We start from the raw sequence: 16,011 nt of genomic DNA, 5'->3' as shown, positions 1-16,011 counted from the left end.
ACCATATACTTTGTCCCATAAACGAAGCAGTAAAAAAACCTGAATATCTTCCCTCCAACTAAAATTACATTATTTTTCTCAGTTAAATCTTCCATTCAATTACAATAGACTAGACTATCACTGTACTATCTGGGTGAGCAAAAGGTATAATTTACAAGAAACTTACAGAGCTAAAGGGATGAGAGAACTATAACCCTGCAAGGCTGTGTAAGCATCTGAGGTCCTACACAAACCGGTGGCCTAGAGAACAGGCCTCTAACCTCCCTTAGCCTGGAGTGGCAAGAGCACAAGTGGTCTCAACACATAACAGAAAGAATGGACATTTTTTGGCCAGGCACGGTGGCTCACGCCTGTAATCCCAGCACTCTGGGAGACCGAGATGGGTGGATCACCTGAGGTCAGGAGTTCAAGACCAGCCTGGCCAACATGGTGAAACCCCATCTCTACTAAAAAAAAAATACAAAAAATAAAAATAAAAAATTAGCCAGGTAAGGTGGCGGTGGCAGGTGCCTGTAATCCCAGCTACTTGGGAGGCTAAGGCAGGAGAATTGCTTGAACCCGGGTGGCAGAGGTTGCAGTGAGCCGAGATAGCACCAGTGATCCGAGATCGCATCATCGCAGTGAGCCGAGATCACACTCTAGCCTGGGTAATAAGAGCAAAACTCTGTCTCAAAAAAAAAAAAAAAAAAAAAAAGAATGGACATTTTTAAAAAACCCACTATGTCTATAGCTCAGTCCCAGCCCTACCTGAACAACTACATTCAACCACCAAAAAATTCTTCATGATGAAAAGATTTACCTCAAAGAATAAATAACATTAAGTCAAGAATTAATAAGCAGTCAGGAGATTTGAGATTTTTATTGAGAAAATAGCTATTTTGACATTATATCCAGTTTCTCATTTATCAGAATAAATTCTTTACAATATTGATCACCATCACCACTTTTTAGTGTATTTATACATAGTCTCTGAGTAAAATATATTCACACTCGGCAAGGCTAGAATATTGAAATTATGGCCAACATTGCTTACTTTAAGATTGTTTACTTTATAATGAAGCTAGAGTAGTTGTGCAACTAGAACAGATGTTTTTAAAATGTTTGCCATTCAAAGATAGGCTTGGTGGGACAAAACTAATATACATACTACATACATATATTTCTTGTCTCTACTGTCAATGTTTCAGAACAGTGACGTGACATTATAAACACCTTGAATTCCCACTTCAAAATGAACAGAAAAATGGAAAAACATTATTTCCCATTTCATAAAATTAAAAATCAAGTCAGAAGAGAAGTAAAACTCATTTTTATGCATTTAACTTAAAAGCTTGAGTACACGACTCCTCCTAGAGAGAAAGAAGCCAGCACTTCAGAAGTAGCCAACGGTCCAAAGAATAAATGGCCCCATGACCTTCTCTATGGTTCATGACTTATTGAGGACTGATGCAAACTCTGGCAAGTTATTTTTCATGATTTCCAAGGATCTGGGCTATGTAAACGAAATGATTAAAAGACATTTCTCTGAATTTGCAAGAAGACGACTGAAGAATCAGAACAAAGATCCAACAGCCTTTCATGTGGCTACATGTTCACCATTACACCACAACTCAAAACCCACAGGTGAGCTTTCTCTCAAATACACATTCAAAATGGTGTTCCAAATAATGCAATTGTATACATTGCAAAGACACACAAAATGCTTCCTTACGCATGATTAGTAATCTGGTTTTAGACTCTGAAGTGATATCAAACATATCTGCAGGCCTAGTGAGGTTTAAATAAGGCTTAGGTTTAAACGTTTAAATGTTTAGGATATAGAATCTGCTTAGAATTTAGTGAAAACTATGAACCTTAGACTGTCTTCGATAATGAACAAAACTTGAAAATATTAAACTTCCTTTGCTTTGTCACTGAAGCAACTATAAGCTTTCTATGATGTATGTATCATACTAGCTTGTATGTGACTTTGGTGTCATAAACACCCATTGCCTTTTTGGCACTTTTAAAGCACAGCCAGAAAAGGTTTGGAAAATTGTTCTGGAAATACAAGTTGGTTCCCTCTGCCTCATGGATGCTTAGGAACTGGGTAGTCCTCTGAAACCACCAGTTCAGACCCTTGTACAGCTGTTCCCAGCCATCTGGGATTCTAAGGAAATGGGCTGGAATAGCCAGGGGCCTCCCTCACAAATGCCTAAATAACCAACATATCTATGCCGACAGCCATCCCTCTCTCAATGCCATGGTCCAAGGGAGTCTTGACCTGTCTCTTCCAATTTTACTACCACTGGCTAGAGGGGCACCCAACAATAAGAAACCTTTGTAATGAGTATAAACTAGCAAAACACTGTAGGGCAGCATTTCCTTAGGTGTATCTCTCAGAACACAAATCCCACAAGATACCTACTTTAAAAAAACCCGGCTGGGGGCAGTGGCTCACACCTGTAATTCCAGCACTTTGGGAGGGTGAGGCAGGCAGAATCACCTGAGGTCAGGAGTTCAAAATCAGCCTGGTCAACATGGTGAAACCCCATCTCTACTAAAAATACAAAAATTAGCTGAGCGTGGTGGCAGGCGCCTGTAATCCCAGTTATTTGGGAGGCTGAGGCAGGAGAATCACTTGAACCTGGGAGGTGGAGGTTGTAGTGATCTGAGATAGCACCACCGCACTCCAGCCTGGGTGACAAGACCAAGACTCCGTCTCAAGAAAACAAAAATGAAAAATCCGTATTAAAATAAATTAGGGAAATGATGTACAAAATAGAGGTGCTTCTTGGAGATTTAAAATGCACATTAGCGTTATCAAAGGTCTGAAAGGCCAACAGTTACTCAACTTTGTCTAACCCACTATTTCCCAAACTTACTTGGCCACAGAACCCTCTATTCACCTAACAATATTTTCTGACAAAACACTCCTTTAGGAACCACTTCACCCAGAACCAAAAAGGTGAGTTTTAAAAAATATTATAGCATAATTTCAAATGATTAATAAGGATACAAAGAGACTTATTTTCCTGTCTTTTGTTATTTTGTCTATTTATTTTGTTCTGAATAATCTATCACATTTCCCTTTCTATTCACAAACCTTCAACTCAAGTTACCCTTTCTGATACCTTTGTTCAAGAATGTTAATTCTTACCAGAAATCCATGGCACACTAGTCTGGAAAAAAATAATTTTGTGTCTTTTTAAACTCCTAGAGTACCTCTCCACTTCAATCACAATTTAAGTCCAGGGCAGGTAACCTGGGCTCCTGGCAAACATTATACCCCAACAAGAGTTTGGGAGCCAAATTATTTTGCAAACCCTTAAAAACACAAACTAAAACTAATTTATCCTTATATCTCTGCGAAAATTAGCATTTTGAACATCCAATGAAACTTCAAGTTTGAGGATAATGGGATTACTGACCTGACCTTTGATTTCACGTAACTAACAAGTTTCTTTAAAATCTGGTTAAGAAATATGAAAATATTGAAAAGTAAACATAAATTCCACAAAGCTGAATGACAGCAAAAAATATTTCTTAACATCAAGAACATATACAAAAGATGATCATTACCACCCAAATTATCTCTGTTGCTCAGGATTTCAGTTATAAAAATAGCCAAATCAAGACAAAGACAATTACACCTTAAAACAAAAAGCTACACCTTCTTCATTAAAGGTGAGCATCTTGTCACACTGTGCATATGGAGAGAGAACAAGTACAAGGCACGGGAGAAGTACCACATCAAGGGACAGAACTTTTTCAAAATATTTTATCCTCAAAAGTAAACCCTGCTACCATAGAAAGAAAAAAATATAATTAGATATTTTAAATCACAGCATTTTTGACATCCTAGGGAAAAGGAGTTTTTGGTTTTAGGGTTTTTTTTTCTTTTCTGGTAAGGCAAAATAGATCTTTAGATATCATTTGTTACAAACGAGTTTTTCTTAAGAATGAAATAAAAATTGTATTTAACTTCTATCATATATTTATTCAACTAAGTTGAATACTATGTTTGGAAAATTAAAGTTTTAAATCATAGTTTATATAGATAATGATACATTTAATCTATGAATTTACTTTAAAACCACTTTTATTTTGAAATACTTAGACTCATAAGAAATTACAAAAATAGTTCAGAGATCCCAGGTACCCATTGCTTAGCTTCCTGTCTTTACATGTAAGCATTTACATCTAGGTTTTAAAAGGGTTAAAGTTTTTGATAGTTGATGAAAAACTGTCCAAAAAAATGTAACAAGCCTGGTAAGTGCATATTTTTGGAAGAGGTTCTAAGGAAACACTACCAAGTTCAAATACCACTTTTATCACATGCAGCTGCCTTAAGCAACAGGTTTTCTAAGATACTATCCCCATTACCTATTTCTGCCTCTTTCAATGGTGTTTTTCTATTTTTACAGACTTCTGAAAATTTTAGCTTTGACTGAAATAAGTTTCCCCATTCCTTCATGTTAATGTATCTAGCAATATTGAATAGAAATTATAAATGGAAATAAAAATGCTTGCTTTTATAAAATCTCCAGTCTTGCAGCACCCCCAATATAATACAAACAGACTTAAGTTGAAATTTGGTTTGTTAATGCCCATCTTTTGTGTGGTCAAAACACAGTTTTGAAGGAATGACCACCTTCAATGTTCTTTACAGCTTCTTTAGTGTTACTTAAAAAAAAAAAAAAAATCAATCTGATGGATGATTGATCGTAGTTTGTTCATGGAAGATCTTCATCTTATGGGAATTATCTAGTTTTTCTAATCATGTACTACCAACAAAAATAAAAACAAGCATGTTCCCTTTAATCATATTATCCTCCACCATCATTTCCAAAAGGCATTGACTCACAGTATTCTGTTTAAGATTGTGGGCCATTTATCCCAATGAACTCAAACTTTATCCAAAACATATCATGAGAGGCTGGTCCAGCAGTCTGTTCAGTCTGAAAAAGTGTTCTGTGCTCTGTTCAGATTGACAAAATGTTCTTTTTGGCCGGGCGCAGTGGCTCAAGCCTGTAATCCCAGCACTTTGGGAGGCCAAGGCAGGTGAATCACTTGAGGTCAGGAGTTCAACACCAGCCTGACCAACATGGTGAAACCCCGTCTCTACTAAAAAAAAATACAAAATTAGCTGGGTGTGGGGGCACATGCCTGTAATCCCAGCTACTTGGGAGGCTGAGACAGGAGACTTGCTTGAACCCAGGAGGCAGAGGTTGCAGTGAGCCGAGACTGCGCCACTGCACTCCAGCCCAGGCAACAAGAGTGAACTCTGTCTCAAAAAAAAAAAAGTTCATTTCTAAGAGCTTCCTATATGTGTGTCTGGTCCCTAAAGTACTTTGTGCTCAGTTACAGCTTCCTGTCATCTTATTTGCATATACATAAACAGCTCAACTAAGTAACCCAACATATAAACTCTCACTAAAATCACATGTTGCATCTTAGGAAAGGTGATCTGGAAGCATTATGGACTATAGTGAGAATGTAAGGCTAATGGCAGTTCAAAGTAGGGATGACACAAAAACGAATAAATCATATTGACAGTCATTCCTTCTACTAAAAAAGACAAATACTTGTTATTCTAAAATGACCTCTTTTGATTAAAATTTCAGTTCATAAAACATTACAGTATGCTTCTTTATCAAAGTCTAATATCAGAAGAACATGAGCTCCACGTTCCTGTAAAACTTTAAACACATTTTTCTTCCTAATAGACATGAGCAGTTTTATTGAAAGAAAAATTGACATAACCTAGCATTATCTTTTGACTTTGCCCATGGAGAAACCTGGAGTTAAATTTGCTACTTAATTTTAGAATCTGTCAGTGTTGATATGGTTCTACAAATTTTTAATTTTTTTAATTTAAATTTTTAAATTTTTTTAATTCTTTAAAATTTAAAATTTTTAAATTGTCCTGTTTTACATGTAATATACATGTAATGTACTTGTACGTTATAACTGTAATATATTTCAAATACTTTTTGGAGGGTCTGATATAAATCATAATTAAGCCGGGCACGGTGGCTCACGCTTGTAATCCCAGCACTTTGGGAGGCTGAGGCGGGTGGATTACGAGGTCAGGAGATCGAGACCATGGTGAAACCCCGTCTCTACTAAAAACACAAAAAAATTAGCCAGGCATGGTGGCGGGCGCCTGTAGTCCCAGCTACTCGGAGAGGCTGAGGCAGGAGAATGGCGTGAACCCGGGAGGCGGAGCTTGCAGTGAGCCGAGATTGCGCCACTGCACTCCAGCCTGGGCGACAGAGCGAGACTCCGTCTCAAAAAAAAAAAAAAAAAAAAATCATAATTAAAAATGACTGGCCTTGACCAAAGCATAAGCAGATGTCTGATGAATGTGCTAACCACCCTTCCCCAACATCCATCCATCCTAGAGGACAATAAAGTCTCACAGTCATGATTTCCAATATAAAATATTTAGGTTTCAGACTGCTGGAATAATAGATTTCAGATTGCTGGAATCTAATCATCTGCCTTTGAAGATGACTGACACACACAAACACACACACACACATACCCTGTTGTAGAAGTAATGTGCAACTCATGAGGTACTTTCCCTAATCCAAACAGATGACCAAGATTTTGAAGACTACCTTACTTCTCACTTAGTTAAAACTTTCAAGAAAAAATATTTACAATGACTTAAAGACTCCTGTATAAATAACTACCTAAATACAGAACAAATTGGGAGGATGTGGGTCAAACACAGCTGAGCTCCACTCAGCTCAAATTAGATGAGTCTTTTGACTACAAAACTCGTTTTCTTAACATATGGGTTCCTGCACGACTTGATAAGATTTGCTGAGCACCACAGTAATCTTTTAAGACACTAATCAAAAACATGGTTCTACATTTTAAAAACCTCAGAAGTGGTTTTAGGACAACCAAAGCACCTCAACCACTAAAATAAGCAAGTTTCTATTATAAGTAAAATTACCACACAGCAAATCCCTTAACAGTTCAGCAACCAATAAATAGAAAATATTCGTTAAAAGCTGCTATTTCTGATTGCTCCTTTGTATTCTTCGACTGTAAGTGAAACGTATGAAAAATAATTGGTTGTCAGAAAGCTTTTGACTACATGATATGCATCTTATGAAAGAATATTAGCCTGAGCCAAGCACAGAAAACTTGGACCAGATGCACAGTTTTTCTACTACCCTGCCCATGGGCTCCTCCTGAGTAGTGTCTAACAAGTGGGCAATTTCAGTAAGATTTTACAGCCTAGCATAGTAACGATAACCAGTACATTCACTTCTTCTGGAATTAATACAAGAAAGACAACTAAAGATGTACTACAAAGACATAGGTCTAAAACTGCCACATTCGCCCAAGTAAACTAAAAGACCCCTTCCTAACCTATATCGAACACATCAGCAAAGACCAATGTTATACTGAAATGAGTATTATCAGATGTTATTATACGTAACCACCTTTAATATTTATCTATGTGCTACTAAACCCCCAAAAGATTAGACTTATGAGAGCATAATTAAAAAGCACATTCCTCATCACTTTTTAAAGTTAAATATGGTCTCTTCTACTGAAGCAATTTATCTTTTTCTGGTTCCTAAAATAGGCATCAAATTTCTAAACAGAAGTAAAAAGCCTCAGCCAAAAAGCCACATATTAGGTATTCAGCCTGGTCTAAGAAAACTAAGTTAATAATTGAATAAACTAACTCAAATAAATTAGGAGTGCACATTCAGAACAGAATTGTAGCTTTTGGTCAGCAACATGTGAACCAAAGGCAAAAATCTGCCATGATTAAGGCAGTTCTTTGTATACAGTACGAAGTGTTTTTCTTCCCCCTCCCCCAAGTTCATTTAGCATTCTCTTTGATGTTATTAAAAATGCAGTGCCAAGCTAGAATACAAGCTTCCTAATAATAATAGTAAAAACAGATGGCATAGAAAGTTCCTTTTGGTTTACAGTCTTCCTTAATACCTATTATGGTATCTTCTTTTTGCCTTCACACACTTGGTGTAAGAGATTACTGCAACAATCATTTGACTTTGGCCACAAACCATGACTATCGTCAGGGTGAAAGCCGTTGGAAGGAATTATTTTCTTCTTCTGCTGGAGTCAATTTAAGTGTTGGCAGTTTCCGAGGAGGAAGCTGAGGGCTTTGGCGAAGATTGTCATCCATCTGTAGAAAGTACAAAAGATACATCTGACTAATGCTGTGGCACCGCTTATGTGGACTGTGGCCTCCCCATCCAAACTACAGCCTAGAAGAGTACAGAACCATATGTTTCCTGGGCTGCTAGAGAAACCTTTTTCTTACAAATAATCTCAAGAATTCTAAATGTCATACCTCAAATACCAGCTGACTCAGTTTCTGTAAAAAGCAATGTGGCTCATTCCTGATACCTTCACAGAATTATAGTTAATTCCACAAAATAAATATTCTACTGAACTCAACCATAACTTAAAGAGGTCTTCTGATAGTAAGTGTAAAAGCAGTTCTGTTACACTAAGCTCCAGTTTGCAAACTATGTTCACGTACAGTATCTTACTTGATCTTCCCGATACACTAAGAAAAGGCAGACACAGACCTTCCTCGTTGTACAAATGAGCAAAACAAGACTCTGTAAGGTTAAGTGATTTCCCCACGTCACAAGCTAGTATGAGAGCTAAAACTTGAACCCAGGTCTTCTGATTCCAAAACTATTATTCTTTCAACTATACTTCTTTACCTCAATGAAAATGACCTGTATTCCAATCAAAAAAGACCAGCTTTTTAGAACTGAGAGTATGCAGACCAAAGGAAGCTAGGACATTAGGCAAAAAGAAAGATAAATTCTTTAAATCTAATCCAGTGGTTTTCCAAACACTGGATCAGTTCTAAATGAGGTAACCCACATCAAGCTCAAATAACACAGTGGTGGACCTCAAAAACTGTTAGCCAGTGTCATCAGGCCTCATTGCCCTATGAGTTTGTAAAATAGTAAGTAATACTATTTGTATCAGGAAAAAAAAAAAAAGCAAGCTTATCAGTTACTGGGGAAAAAATATGTAACCTCTTTGTATTTTTCCTACTAGAATCACACTTGAAATTTCTTTTGTTGGCTCTCTCCCCTCCCAGTTCCTCAATGTTTCTCTCATGAAAAGAACACCCCAAGTGGCAAAATATCTACACTGGTGAAAAACTATAAACTATATCTAGAGCAGAGAACAACAAGAAGGAGAAAAAATAAAACTTTCACGTGGAAAGAAGAAAAGAACACGGTGCTGTTAATAAGAAAGGATAAGCCCAGTGCTTACAATCTTAAGAAACATTAAGAGACAGAGAGGCAGACACACAGCAAGAAGTGTTTCTGCTTTGTGTTTTTTTGTTTTTTTTTCAGACGGTGTCTCGCTCTGTTGCCCAGGCTGGAGTGCAGTGGCACGATGTCAGCTCACTGCAAGCTCCGCCTCCTGGGTTCACGCCATTCTCCTGCCTCAGCTTCCTGAGTAGCTGGGACTACAGGTGCCCGCCACCACGCCCAGCTAATTTTTTGTATTTTTAGTAGAGACGGGGTTTCACCCTATTAGCCAGGATGGTCTCGATCTCCTGACCTCATGATCTGCCCGCCTCGGCCTCCCAAAGTGCTGAGATTACAGGAGTGAGCCACTGCGCCTGGCCGCTTTGTTTTTTTTAAAGCAAATCTTTTGGATTTCCTAGCTTAAAGGGTACTAATTGTGTGGCAAAAGTAAACCTGATACTCTTACCTGATCTTTCCCCAATCAGACCACTATGGGCTTCAAAATACTATGTTACATACAACTTTAGTGAAAGTATATTTAAACAGTTTTCTGAAAAATAAACTCTATAAAAAAACTAAAAGGGTACAGTTAATGCGTGACCCAAATGACAATATTAGCTACAGAAAGGAAAATACTAAACTATGATAAAATGATTGAAGTAGACTTGACCTTTTCAATCAAGTTGGATTCCTTATTTACAAGTTGTGTGAGTTTCTGCAGATTTGCATCTACCGTTTCTTGTCCAGCTGGAGAGATGCCTAAGAAGCCAGGACAGAAATCAGAGAAAGACAGGAAATTTTTAAAGCCTTTAAAGCTATTTAGATTGAAAGAATTTTGAGTCTACCCACCCTGTCCAGTGCCCCACCCTCCCCCAAAAAAGGCAAAGAGGAAAACCATTCTGGGTTTAAAGGCAAAGAGAGGAATTCGAATGCTCCAAAACTAAACCCTGAGCTAAACGGACAAAAATTTATCCACTAAGTAGACACTGCTAACCAAGTGTTCTGCAATTGGCCACAATAATTAGTATTTAAAAAAAAAAAAAAAAAACAGCACAGTAGTCCTCATTTCCTTCTCAAGTTTAAGCTATTCCTTTCTTGCATCCATTTCAAATAGGTCTTTCGTCACAACTATCTGGATAGTTTTCTAAGGCAGTAACTCCCAAAAAGTTGCCCACCAGATATCCAAAGTATTTAGAAGAACTTAAAATTACAAATTCCTAGGACTGATGCCTAAAAGATTCTAATTTAGTTAAGTCTGGAATAGGACCCAGGATTTTTTATCTGTCAAATAATCAGGTTTGCTAACCACTGCTCCCAAGTTAACAAGGTTGAACATTACTTAATCTCATGACTCCCAAACTACTAACCCCTTCCTGTATACAGAATACATAACCCACCATAAAATAATAAACTGTCCACCTAAGCCAGCTATCTTTATAACCTGTTTCTTAAAAGGACAATTTCAGCCAACCCTCCCAATAGAAATTTAGTATCTGAATCACTTAAGCACAAGGCCCCCACTCTCTCAACGAAGCACATCCTAAGTAACAGGTGCCCTCTATTTACTATACCTCCATTCTGATGCAATCAGTTTTCAAGTAGTGGAATCATGGGAGTGTACCTCACCAAAATCAATCTGCTGCTGATTTCTGTTCATGCAGGAAAATGCTAGAAGCAGCAGGTAAAAATCATTTAAAGTACTTGCCCATTTGCATTAGGATAAATACTGTTTTTCAGCAAAGACTTAATACCTGTGGTTTTAACCTTTTAGAAGAAAATGACCCACTTCAAAGGGGTAATATTTAAAAAACAAGAAGAAATGTAAAAATCCAGAGGAATAGATAAAAGGCAAATATCTATTTATCTATTTAAATAAGAACTAACATGAGAATAAAAATGAAGTCGGAAAAACACAAATCCTTGAAGTGCTATAAACCACTATTTGAAGACAATACACAAACTTCTAAAATTAAAATAAGTAGTGGATTTTGCTTATACATACATAGGAGAATATGCATACAAACATTAGCTGAAAAAGAGCCAGCTTACCTCCAAGACTAAGCCTAAAATAACTGCTCAGGATGTCATCGCAAAAGCGACAGAGGTTGGAGAGCTGTTTCAGATGTTCTTGTAGCTGAACTTTAGGAAACCGTACTTTGTAAAGAGGTGCAAGAAAACCAAAAACATAGGCATCCAAGGTAGAAGGCCTAGAAATAAATTAAGGATTTTTAAAGCACATAAGACAATATTAAGTGAAGGCCGGGTGTGGTGGCTCACGCCTGTAATCCCAGCACTTTGGGAGATCAAGGGGGGCAGATCACTTGAGGTCAGGAGTTCGAGATAAGCCTGGCCAACATGGTGAAACCCTGACTCTGCTAAAAATGCGGAAAAAGCCGGGCGTGGTGGCAGGCACCTGTAAACCCAGCTACTTGGGAGGTTGAGGCAGGAGAATTGCTTGAACCCAGGAGGTGGAGGTTGCAATGAGCCAAGATCATACCACTGCACTCTAGCCTGGGCGACAAGAGCAAGACTCCATCTCAAAAAAAAAAAAAAAAGAAAAGAAAATATTAAATTAAGGATTTTTTTTAAGCACATAAGAAAATACTAACTTGGGATGGTTTTTTTTTTTTCAAAATTCTCAATTCTGAATTACACAGTATACTCTCTTAAAAGGTTTACTATCCATTTTAGTTTATAAAAATGATGCAACTAAGGTTTTACTCATTGAGTAGCTTAGACTATAGAAGAAAATGAAATTGTCCTTATAGATTCATTTTTACTCACAAATGTTAAATAGACTGGAGGCAGAGTGGGAACAGTCTTAGATGTTTTTAAATTCACATATGCAGCCTATTAAGTCAATGTTAGATTATCACTGGTAGAAAAAGTTTCCGATAAAAGCCTATTAAATTTTTTTGTTTGTTTTGGTTTTTTGACACGGATTTTCACTCTTGTCACCCAGGCTGGAGTGCAGTGGCATGATCTCAGCTCACTGCAACCTCTACCTCCCAGGTTCAAGCGATTCTCCTGCCTCAGCCTCCCAAGTAGCTGGGATTACAGGTGCCCACCACCACGCCCAGCTAATTTTTTGTATTTTTAGTAGAGATGGGGTTTCGCCATGTTGGGCAGGCTGGTCTTCAACTCCTGGCCTCAGGTGATCCGCCCAACTCGGCCTCCCAAAGTGCTGTGATTACGGGCATGAGCCACCGCACCGGCCTAAATCTTGTGTTTTTTTTTAAGTGAAAAACTCATCTTTTGGGGAGATAAGAGGACTTGCTTTAAATAGCTGCTCACTGAATATATGTGCACAAAATATCAAAATGATTTTTAAGGGAATACTCACGTATGTCCAAAGAAAAACTGAGATGTTCCCAATCTGTTTGATAGAAGATTTAGGCACTCCTTGGCATCTCTGTATATCTAATAAGGATGAAATTATATCTCAAAAGTAGAAAAGATACTCTAAAACTACTTTTGAGGAAGGCATCTCTAGGTAAACTCATGTCTGCATTTTATCTTGTCCTTTCTCTCTAGGGCCCTTGCTTGAAGAATAATCCATACTATACCTGTGCTTCCACTTCTCGGAGGTGGTAGAGGGGAGGCTGTCCTCTGGTCAGGAGAATCCTGTTCAGTGCTCCCTTAGACATTCTTCCAGGCAGGATCAAACTCAAAGGAAAAGGAATTTGTGAAGCAAACCATGGCTTTGTCACAGTAAAGTAATTGTCACTCTCAACCCAGAATGTGTGAAGCTGCAAAAGAAGAGAAAGAACACTACAAGGATGTTCTTTTATTAAATGAAAGATCACTCAATCAACATGAGAGTTTTTTATAAATATCTTTATATTAAGTGTCTTCATACAAATTTTCCAGTTAGAATGACTCAGGATAAAACAAGATTATTTTAAATGTGTGAGTTTTGTTGACTGCTATCTTCCAAACACCCAGAACAAGGCCTGACACATAGCAGGTGTTCAATAAACATTTGTTGAATGAATGAATTACACCCAATTCTATACATGGAGCAAAAAGATCCATCTCCCACAAAGAATTTCCAACATGACATTTTATTTTACTTTGTTGTTTCACATACTAGTTGAATGCCTAACAGAATCCAATTTCACAGTAATATGAAGGAATTAAGATTAACATATAAGTAAAATGTTCTCTTAAGACTTTTCTCATTGGTATTTTTCTAAACAGACTATGTACATTTGCAACTAGGCTACTAAAATACTGTAATATTTAAGAACACTCACCACTGCAGGGAGAAGCTTCTCTTCGAGGAGAGCAATATAAGCCAATGTATCTGCCCCTTGTTTTGCTGAGAGTTCATAATCAGCATTATATTTCTATTAAAAAAAATAAAACCAAAGAAACTCAGAAGTCAAAGAGCAGCCCAAAGACAGTAAAACTAATCAAATCAGGATTCATATTTTCCCTTATAAATAGTAAACGTGGTATTAAAATGGGAGACAGAGAAATACAAATCCAGTGAAATCTACTGCTTAATGCACATAAAGTTCTTAGCACAGCATCACATACACAATATGGTCAATAAATGTTACAATATTAACTACTATTATTTTCATGCTTGTTAATGACCTAGTTCAGTGCATGGCATGTAGTACAAACTTAATAAAAGCAACTATTATTTTTAACAAGAAAGAAACAGTTCCAATTGGCTGTGTTTCTCCCCATGAAAAAAGAAAAAACCTTCCAATTTATAAAAGTTCAAAATGTTATTGACACAATTTTTTTTAAGTACAGTATTGGCAAAACAAGTAACTTATGCATTCATATAAATCTTTACATGTTTAAACATTTTGGATACATAACTCTCTACTGTTAAAACATTTAGATACATTATTCCATAAAACTGCTATAAGAGCTTTTTAAAAATAACATAGTTGCTAGTTGGTGAGAACTCAGGTGTCATGCCCAGCACAAAACGTGTACCAACTATGTGACAAAACAGACAATCCCATCAATAAGTGTAATAGTGAAAATGGCTAAATTAAATCTACTTACATATAAATTTCAATACAATTCAAGCAAAGTTTATTAAAATATAAATTGACTACCTCTTATATGACTTTCAAATCACAGAACTCATGCTTTAGAGCAGTGATTCTCAAATCTGTTTTTAAATCTTGTCTCAGGTATCTCCAATTGTCTAATGAGTTGGCAAAAAAAAAAAAAGAAAGCCCAACATGCAGGGATCAACAATCTACCAATCTACTTCTTCAAAGTGAACCACCCACCTGTTTTCTTAAAAAGTTTAGTATTTTTGCTGGCTGAGAAACCATGTCGTCTTCAGTTGTCAAAATTGGTACATCACCTATAATCAAAAAACAGTTTACATACAAGGACACAGTGTGATTTCCTCTGAGAGAGTCCAGTATCCTAAAAACTATACCAGTTGCACATTTAGAGGGGAAAAAATGAGTAAGCTTGTCTTGGGTTTTTTGCTGTTTCACAAAGAGCAGTTCTAGAGAACATTTTCGTTTCTCATAATTTCCAGTGATTTCGCTTGCACTTTGAGATATTACTCAGAATGATCAAACCATAAACAACACAGAGCCAAGGTCACGGTAAGAAACTAAATCCTCAATATTATAGCTATATACCTCACAGCTTTAAATGGAGGAAGAAGAAAAAAAAAAGTGCAGAAAGGGAAGTGTAAAGGTTTACACTATACCTCTTGAACCTCTCCAGGTGTTATCTATCACATTGACTTTCAAGGGTGCACCAGAAAATCTGGCATAAGCCTGAAACAGAGTTTGCAATCAAACATTTTAGACCAAGTGCGTAATGCAAAGCTGCAGAGCAGCTTTACTTCATAGCCCCATCCCCCAAAGGCAGAAGGCGACTGATACTGAGACCGCATCCCTCCCCGTGATCTCAAGTAGGGACGCGGGCGCCAGCCACCCGGCTTTCGGGGACTTTGCTCCCCAAAAGGTCCTGGGGATGCAGAGTAGGGAGGGCGCGCCCCTTGCTTCGGGGTTTCACTCCACCGCCCAGACAGCTTTGTGAGGCGGACAAAACTCGGAGCCAAGCGGAGAAGCCTTGACGTTGCCGCCGGCGTTCGGCGGCGGTACAGGCCAGGTTGGGACTCGTCGGTGGGAGGGAGCCCAGGGCAATGCAGCGTGCAGCGGCCCGGCCCTCCTGGACCCCGCAGCGCAGCGGGAAACTGGGGCAAGTTAGCCTCGCGCCTCCGGCCCCGCCCCTTCCTCCTGCGCCCTGGCCCGCGAGGCGGCCTCACCATCACCACCAGGGACTCGCTGTGAACCGATGGGAGCCCCCAGCCGCCTCCCCAGCAACTGAGTTCCAAGGGGGCCGCCATCTTGCGGGGGCCGACCTTTACTATCCCGGAAGTACTTTTCCTCCTAATTTCCGGCACGTGGAACGCGGGGGCGTGGCGAAGGGAAGGAAGGGTAATTTGGGGGCTCTTGAGAGATGAGGGAGAGAACGACTGGAGGGATTAAAAAGAACTCTTAGGAGCAGCTTGGCCTAAAGGGTAAGAGTTCTGCGTCTTAAGTCAGACAGACCCACCTGTAATTCTTCAAATATTAATATTTATTAGATCCCTAGAGTGTTCCAAACCCTTTGAACATTAAAGCTGTGTGATGCCTAAATTAACCTGTTTGTAAAACAGGGATGACCCAGTATTTACAAGATTGTGGTATTTAAAATGTCATGGAGAGAAAGAACTTGGCACACAGGAGGCACTCAGTAATTGTTCAACCCCTTC

The 16,011-nt window shown here is 38.2% G+C and overlaps 1 protein-coding gene across 5 annotated transcripts; it reads right to left on the bottom strand.

The window, feature by feature from the left end:
• Positions 1–844: 844 nt before the first annotated feature.
• Positions 845–15,604, bottom strand: MTX3 (metaxin 3). Of its 5 annotated transcripts, XR_009214131.1 has the most exons (10): positions 15,523–15,604; positions 14,959–15,028; positions 14,522–14,598; positions 13,517–13,609; positions 12,827–13,009; positions 12,604–12,680; positions 11,310–11,467; positions 10,832–10,928; positions 9,931–10,019; positions 8,138–8,161 (listed from the first exon to the last, which is right to left on the bottom strand). XR_009214131.1 is itself a non-coding variant. In XM_032156961.2 (9 exons), exons 1-9 carry the CDS (start codon positions 15,601–15,603, stop codon positions 8,051–8,053), a joined length of 939 nt encoding a protein of 312 aa, XP_032012852.1. In that variant the 5' UTR covers position 15,604; the 3' UTR covers positions 845–8,050. The 5 variants fall into 5 exon arrangements, 4 of the variants coding, with proteins under 4 accessions (XP_032012852.1, XP_032012855.1, XP_032012854.1 ...); XM_032156961.2 differs by lacking the exon at positions 10,832–10,928 and having other exon boundaries at positions 845–8,161; XM_032156964.2 differs by lacking the exons at positions 10,832–10,928; positions 14,959–15,028 and having other exon boundaries at positions 845–8,161; positions 15,523–15,601.
• Positions 15,605–16,011: the final 407 nt, after the last annotated feature.

The sequence above is a fragment of the Hylobates moloch genome, unplaced genomic scaffold, assembly GCF_009828535.3.
Source record: "Hylobates moloch isolate HMO894 unplaced genomic scaffold, HMol_V3 SCAFFOLD_6, whole genome shotgun sequence".
Lineage (NCBI taxonomy): Eukaryota > Metazoa > Chordata > Mammalia > Primates > Hylobatidae > Hylobates > Hylobates moloch.
This window is presented reverse-complemented; position numbering and strand designations above follow the sequence as displayed.

What these genes read in the sequence shown, in the direction of transcription:
- MTX3 (XM_032156961.2), bottom strand. Translation starts at nt 15,603, where the DNA reads ATGGCGGCCCCCTTGGAACTCAGTTGCTGGGGAGGCGGCTGGGGGCTC. An exon ending in CACCTGGAGAGGTTCAAGAG is followed by an intron (nt 14,599 to 14,958) that starts GTATAGTGTAAA and finishes TTTTGATTATAG; the next exon opens with GTGATGTACCAATTTTGACA. An exon ending in CAGTTTTTCTTTGGACATAC is followed by an intron (nt 11,468 to 12,603) that starts GTGAGTATTCCC and finishes ATTTATTTCTAG; the next exon opens with GCCTTCTACCTTGGATGCCT.